Here is a 7,638-nt window from a genome sequence, read left to right on the forward strand (position 1 = left end):
AGGATCTGGTCTACACGCTGCCGCGCCTCGTATCGGTGTGCACAGGTCTGTGGGAGGAAAGCAGATTTGGTCACTCCACCGTGAGGGCCAGGACCCTGCTTGAGCCACGCTGCCCATGTGCAGGAATTTGGCAGATGCTGCTTCGAGTGCATATACACACGCATGCATGCACGTGCACACACACACACACACCTCTGCCAGCATCACTTGGGCGCCACCTCCCAGCCTAGCATTAGGCAGGTATATAGAATACATTACCCCCATCCCTGTCTTCTCTGCACCCACTTCTTTGCCCTGGCAGCAAGAAGTCCTTGCTCCACATTCTCCCCTGGCGCCCACAGCATGACTCGGTCACAGAACTCATGCCTCCTTGATCCCGCCAGATGGGACTGTCCACAGCATGCCCAGCTTGGTCCTGTTCCTGAACCTGAGAGCCACCGCCTCGTCTGAAAACAATTCCCTCCCTCTCCACTCTCCAAAGTATTGCTTATTCTGGAAATCCAGACTCAAATCACCCCCACCTGCAGTAGTCTTCACTCTCCGCCCCTCCCTTGAAATGGTATAGACTGGGGACCATGTCACTCACCTAGCCTTAACCATATTCTGCCCCAAAGGGACCTGTATTATCGTGTTTGTGCATGTCAGTGATGAGAATCTCTGTAACTATGCAGGAGGCTCTCTGAGGCATGGACCAGGCTTTTCCCTGTGTTTACATGTCTTCTCTCAGTTCAATGCCCGATACTTAAAAGGTTCTCAGTAAGTTTAACACATGGATGGGTGGATGAACTGTTAGATATTTTTAAATTTATAAGGACGGAACCATGCCTCACACCTGTTTACATCTCTCAGAAGTTCTTGGAAGCAGACAATCATATCATACTGCCAACCTGAGTTCTGTAAGCACATCTGTGTGTATGCACACACCATACATACACACAAATACACCCTCAACACTCTTGCAAAGCATCACAAGAAGTGGTACCCATCACCATGATATTACTGTTACAGAGTCAAACTGTTTTTCCCTCTTTTTAAAAACAAAATTTCATGTCTTTTTCTATAAAAATGGTAAATATCAAAAGTCAAAAAAAAAAGATATGGTACTCACAACAATCTTGCCCCCAGGCCCCTGGCTCCGAACACTGACTCCCAACCACTGGTTCTCCTTACTCTCCTTCTGCACATCAGCTGGTGGCAGGACACTGGGAATTAGGGGAGGAAAGAGGAGGCCAAGTCCTCCCCTCCCCTCCTCACATGTCCCCCCATCCCAGCCCCACAGAGCCCTCACCTCCCTGGTCGATGTCCACTCTGTAGCAGTCAGTCTCTTCCAGGCTCAGGGGGCAAGCGAAGAGACCTCCAGTGCGATTTGCCTGCTGCCCTGGCAGGGCCAGAGCCTGAGGAGCGCCCACCAGCAGCCTGCATGATGGAGGAGGGGCAGGAACTAGTGGCCAGCGCCCTCCACCTCCCAGAGCCACCCAGGCCCAGCCCCGCGGTACCAGGCAAAGTGTTGAAGGACCAAGGCAAAGGGCCAAAAGTCAGCTTTCCCACGTCCGGTTATGGGCAAATTCATACACTTGGCCACGCAATCATCACATTACGTATGCGCATACTATCTGGGTGAGGGACCGCATAATAGTAGATACACACACACACATTGGCAACCCGAGCAGCCTGGCCCATGCTGCGGATTTGAAAGAACCGCCTGTTCCCAGCACCTGTTCCTGACCAAGCCTTCCTACCCCCCCACCCCCACTCCCTGGCCCCATCTCCGAGCTCTGCCCTCCTCCCCAACCCCAGTTCAGTTGAAACCTTCCCAGAAATGCCAAGAATGCTGGGAGCAAAAGTAACAGCACCATGAGGTGGCCCGGAGATCAGCTTCCGGGGCCAAGAGAGAGACTAGATGTGGGTCCCACTCCCTCACTCCCTATAGGGGATCCATCAAAACCCACCACTCAGCAACCCTGCCAGCCCAAGATTCTGTCAGTCACTTGAACTGGCATAGAGGTGGAGGCCAGTTTCTCATTCTGTCTCCAGTCCCAGCCCCGTTCGCCCCCTACATCCTGAATCCCCTTTCATCCTTCCTGCGGCTCCCCATGTCCACGATTTTCCCCATTCCTCCCCACCCTGCCCCTGCCCAGCCTTCTCTCCTACCTCCCCCTCAGACTCTTTCCCAGCTACAACGTTCTTGGCAGGACAATTTTCCATGATCACAGCCAAGGCTTCTTCCCCAGGGAGGACTGTGCTGGGAATGGAGGCTGCCTGGGTCCCCTGGGGGGCAGACCCTCAGGCCAGGAGTGAAGGAGAGGACGAGGCAAGGTGATGGGCACCCGGCTGGCTACAAGGATCCTCTCTTCACAGAAGGAGACTCAAAAGTGTCAGCAAGACGAACCTTGAGGCCTCTCTCCCCAACTTATTTTCTCCATTTCCCCCACTGGGGCATGGGGCGATATGGCAGACAGGCATCTGTGGGGCGCTGTGCCAGTTCTGATGGGCACAGAGCCACTCTCCCTTCCCACAACTCCTCCTCGTCTCCAAGCAGCTGTCATCCTGCGTCAGAGCCAATGTCACGAGAGGAGGATGGGGAGTAGAAGGGGAGACGGCATACACCGGGCGTATGTTAACAACTATTTATTGAGACTCTATCATCTGAAAGAGGAGGGCATGGCAACCCACTCCAGTATTCTTGCCTGGAGAATCCCATGTACAGAGGAGCCTAATGGGCTACAGTCCATGGGGTCGCAAGAGTCAGACACGAACAAAGTGACTTAGCACAGCACACACATTATCTGCCAAGCCCTGTGTCAGGCACTGGTGAGACAAGGAAGTAATATTTATTCATCACCTACTATGACTCAGGTCCTAGGCTAGATGCCAGGGATGTGAGGAACTAAGATTTATGACTCTACTAGGTGCCAGGTACCAGGCTAGGCATGTTACCTGCATTATCTCATTTAATCTTCATGACAGTCCTATGTAAGGGTTCTTTGCTGTCTTTCAGATGAGGAAACTCACTCAGAGACATTGGTAGCACAAAGGAATTCAAACCCACATCTGCTTAATTCCAATATCCCTACCTTTTCCACCTGATGACTATGACTGACCACCTTCAGAAAAGGAAGAGGGAGATGGGGAGAGGAAGATACTCCGAGCAGAAAAAGAAACTAGGTGGCCTGGCTAACCTCCAGACAAGTCCGTGGTGCCCCCACCTGTAAACACAGAGATGGTGAGCCTTTGGAGGACCCAGGCGGCTTCATTCATCTGCATTTGCCCCATAGGAGGCGTCAAGATGTGTTTGCTGGACCCACATGTCATGCAGATGCACAGAGACACACAGTGTCTCAGTTGGTCAGCGCAGAACTAAGTACCAAGAGAGGCTAACAGTCCATGTTCAATGCTCACATCTCGCCTGGAGGTCACAAGTAGGGAGTTGAAAGAGGGGGAGGGGTCCATACGGAGGAAAGAAGCTGAGTGCATAGCTATGCCCAGCCCCTCTCTTGATGGAGAACAGACCAGACCATCCTGCCTGGAACAAAATTTCCCACACACAGCCTCTACATTCCCTCCACCTCTGCCCCAGCCACACACTCTTTCTTGGCTTCATCCCACGATCCCCAGCCACCCTAGACCTCTGAACAAACAGTAGCCACAGTTGCAGCCACTGTAGAGAGAAAGGCAGCTAGGAGCAAGGGACTATCTGGGAGGCTGGCTAAGTGGAAGTGAAGGAGTAGCCCACTACCTCTGCACCTCTTAATTTCCCACTCACTCCAGGCTCTGACCCAAGTCCAGCCCTCTCTGACTCTCTCAATCTGGGTGGCCCTCTGGGGAGGGTGCTTGGCCTGGAAGGTTGGCTCAGCCCTGGGGGTGCTCCGGCCAAGCCTTTGGATCCAGGCTCACTGTAAGGCACTAAAGCTATGCTCCAGCTCTGTGGATCACCATATAAGAAAAAAGGTACCAACACTTTCATACCACCCACACTGGGCCTTGTGCTATGCTCAGAATTTTACATATGTTAACAAACCTCTCAATATCCACAATTACTCTATCTGGTGGCTTCCCAGATGGCATTGGTGATAAAGAATCCGTCTGCCAACGCAGGAGGTGCAAGAGACATGGGTTCGATGCCTGAGTTGGGAAGATCCCCTGGAGGAGGAAATGGCAACCCACTCCAGTATCCTTGCTTGGGAAATCTCATGGACAGTGAAGCTGGTGAGCTACAGTCCATGGGGCCGCAAAGAGTCGGACATAACTGAGCGACTGAGCACACACACACACAGTCTGTTTGGTAGTACCGTTGATGGTATTATAGTTGATGGAAACAGATGAGGCTGAAACCTCAGAAGGTTGAACTTCAAAGTCTCATCCCTGGGCCACAAGGAAAGACATCCAAACTGGTGAGGTTTTTTTGATCAGAGAGTGGTGGGGACAACAACCTGCAACCCCAAAGCCAGGGACTTAGCCAGGGTATCCCACCCTTCACGTGCCACCAGACAGCAAAGCACCCCCTGCTGGAGCAAGAGCAGGGTGAGGGGGTGAGCAGGCCCTTCTGGGAATGCCCCCAGCTTGGCTCTGGGAGACAGAATCAGGGGCCACCTTCAGAGACAAGGGGGAAATGACAAGAGACCAAGCCATTAAAAATAACCTAGAATTTGTCTGGAAATAGCTCAGAGACTTCAGCATGTCCTAAAAAGGCCTCCAGTCCTGGAACTCTGGCAGATGGGGAGAGGAGGGGAGGAAGAGAGACAGAAATGAGGGAGGAAGAGGATAGTAGACTGAAGAAGAGATGAAGTCAATAGCTTTCCATTGCTCCCAAAGTGTAGGGGATCTCTGACCCTGCTCCCTGATGACAGAGATAATGGAAAAAGAAGATCAGAGCTAGCCTCTAGTCCCCGAGCCAGGGAAGAGAAATGAGCTCTTGTCCCTTCCCTCTGCCCCTAGGCCAATAGCAGAGGGGAGGAGATGGTCCCAGTGGACAGCACTGATCCCAGTAATGGACACTGACTGTGGCTTAGGCACTAGCCAAGGAGAGAAAAGTCCCCTGGCAGGAAGGGGTGGGACGCTTTCTCTTTCCTGCCTGTCTTTTTAAAATCGCACACAGAGATGGGGCCAATAGTACAGGAATCGTGACAGTCACAGTCCCCACACACGAGTCTGTCTTTCTCCCACGGGTCCTGAACTGATTAGAAAATAACCAGAATTGTCCTCTGCCCCTCACCCCTCCCTGTCTCCCCCTACTGATGAGATTCTTGGAGCTGGAAATTTCCTGAGGAGGAGGAAGGGGAACAGCCTGGCCAGCATCCCCTCTAGATCTCTCACTGCTGCTGCTGCTACAATTCTGGGGGGCTCTGATTTCTGCCACCCTCTATCTCCAAACTCCCTAGTGCAGAGTGCCAAACCCTCCCAGGTTCCCTCCCAGCCTCCCTGTAGTCTTGAGCCACAGAAGCTCAGGTCTCTCCTGGCCTCCCAGAGCCCTGCTGTTCTCATAACCCCCCATGGCAATGCCCTCGCAGGAAGTTATTTCTGGAATCTATCCTCTATCCCTCCCATGGTACCCTCAGTCTCTCTGTCCTCTCCCTCTTCACCTGTCCTAAGCAGAGGCAAATTGCTCCCTCTCTGAGGGAGTTCAGCCTCCTAAAGAAGGAGGGGAGCCACAGGCCCTGGGACTGGAACAATGAGCAAGTTGGGGTGAAAAGCGAAAGGGATAGCTCCCAGCCAAGACAAGACTCTTGCTCTCCAACTCATCCCCAAAGCGAGATCGCCTGGGTCTCAGATTCAAGGCAGACAAGGCTTCAGGCTGGGGCGTGGGATATCTGGGGGCAGCCTGAGTCTTGATAAGGTTGGAAGATTGAGAGATGGGGCGGAACAGCGGGATGGGCATCTGTGGCTCGGGCGCTGGGATTCTGGGCGGGTGCGGTGACTCACCAGCTCTGGGGTCGGGGCTGCAACTGCCGGTGCAGAGCCACCGAAAAGCCAAAGAGGCTCCCCGGCTCGCCCTCCTTGCGGAGGGCGCCCATCACGTCCAGATTGAAGGCGGCAGCCCCTGGGAAGAGCAGTCCGGCGAGCAGGGAGCCAAAAAGGTAACAAATCCCAGGGGTCCCCCAAGGATCGCGGCCCGGAGTTCCCGCCATGGGGCAACCCCCTGCTCGCGCTCCCGGCGAAGGCAAGGAAATACGCTGGCGCCCTGAATCTCAGATCTCCCGAGGAGGATCTCTGGTCTCCGAGTCTCGCTGGTCCTTCAGGGGGTCCTCCCAGTCTTCCACCTCGCTGCCCCTTTACCTCTCTCCCGCCGCCCCAGCACCGGCCAGGACGACTGCAGCGGCCGCAGCCCCTAGTCCCCCAGCGGCTCCCGCCTCCGCTCCCACGGGCGCCGCCCCGGCCCCGCCCTCGCCCCGCCCCCCGGCCCGCGGCAGGTGGAGGCCGCCGGGAGTCGCGGAGGGATGCCCAGGAGGGCGGCTCCGGGTAGGAGCAGGCCTTGCTCCCCACGTACCCCAAGCCCCACCCCAGCGCCGGCGCCGCCCCTGCCAGTGCTCTCCCCTTTCCCCCTAACTCCTGCCCTAACCAGCGAGTGATGGAGGCGGCGCCTGGTAATGGGGTAGGAGAATTACAGATAGAAAGGGGTCGAAAAGAGAAGGGGCGAGGTGGGTGAGCCAGGAATGAGAAGTGGATGAGGCTAAAAGACAGTCTGGAAAGAGAGAGACAGAGAAAGAGATGCAGATGAGTCCGGTGTGGTGCCTTAATGCTCCCTTCTTTACCCAAGGACACAGAACACCTCTCCTGCTCTCTGAATCAAACCAATTCCCACCACATCCCATCCCATCCCATCCCATCCCATCCCTCCGAGCCCAGCAGTGGCAAAGGCTCTGCTAGACACATACATCGTCAGCGTTCGGGGAAATAAGGAAAAGACAGGCAAGAAGAAAGAAAAACTCAGCAGGCCTGGGGGAGGGGAGCAAAGGAGGCGGGTAGAAAGAAAATAGAGCTGGAGAAAGAAGGGTAAGAGTTTGATCAACAAGGAAAGAATGGAAAAAACAGAGGGGAAATAGGGTGGCAGCAGAAGAGGAAAGTGAGCTGGGGAAGGATCGACTGTCAGAGAAGGCCAAGATGAGAGAGATTGCACCCAAGAGGCAAAGGGATGGGAACGATGTCTCCACCTTCCAGATCCTTCCCAGAACCGTAAATTTCCTACCCTTCACAGAGGAAGGGACTGGAGGGAGCAGCGTCCTGGACTGGTCCTCACAGAATCGAGGTGGGGCTTCCCAGGGATGTCCACAGGGACTCACAAGCGGTGTCTCTACCTCTCCCTTCCCCCCAGGCTGAGACAAAGGCAAAGGGGGAGGACATTTTCCAGCTCTGCTATTTATAACTCCAACCCAGAAATGGGGCCAAGAAGAGAGATAGGAAATAATTTGGCACAACTGGAACGTCACTTGCTCCCACCTCCCCTTCCTAGGTCTCTCTTACTGGGTGTTGGTCTTGGGTGTATCCATGTGTCCATCTTTCCCTTCTGTCTCTCCCACTCTCTGGTTTTGTCTCATCCGAAACTCTGTCTTTACCCTTCTTGCCTCTGTCCATTGGAATCCTACTAGATTATTTCTCAGTGTCTCTAATGTTTCCTCTGCCCCCTCATACACTGCCATATTC

At 54.2% G+C, this 7,638-nt stretch overlaps 1 protein-coding gene across 1 annotated transcript in view; it reads right to left on the reverse strand.

Annotated features, from left to right (window-relative positions):
- Window positions 1–6,361, reverse strand: part of ITGA7 (integrin, alpha 7) — a 23,298-nt gene extending 16,937 nt beyond the window's left edge. Inside the window, 4 exon segments of the mRNA XM_010839366.1 lie at window positions 2–47; window positions 1,109–1,188; window positions 1,289–1,416; window positions 5,920–6,361. Of these exon segments, the coding sequence (XP_010837668.1) occupies window positions 2–47; window positions 1,109–1,188; window positions 1,289–1,416; window positions 5,920–6,125 (460 nt within the window). The 5' untranslated portion in view covers window positions 6,126–6,361.
- Window positions 6,362–7,638: the final 1,277 nt, after the last annotated feature.

This window comes from Bison bison, unplaced genomic scaffold (assembly GCF_000754665.1).
Source record: "Bison bison bison isolate TAMUID 2011002044 unplaced genomic scaffold, Bison_UMD1.0 scf7180017864115, whole genome shotgun sequence".
Classification (NCBI taxonomy): domain Eukaryota; kingdom Metazoa; phylum Chordata; class Mammalia; order Artiodactyla; family Bovidae; genus Bison; species Bison bison.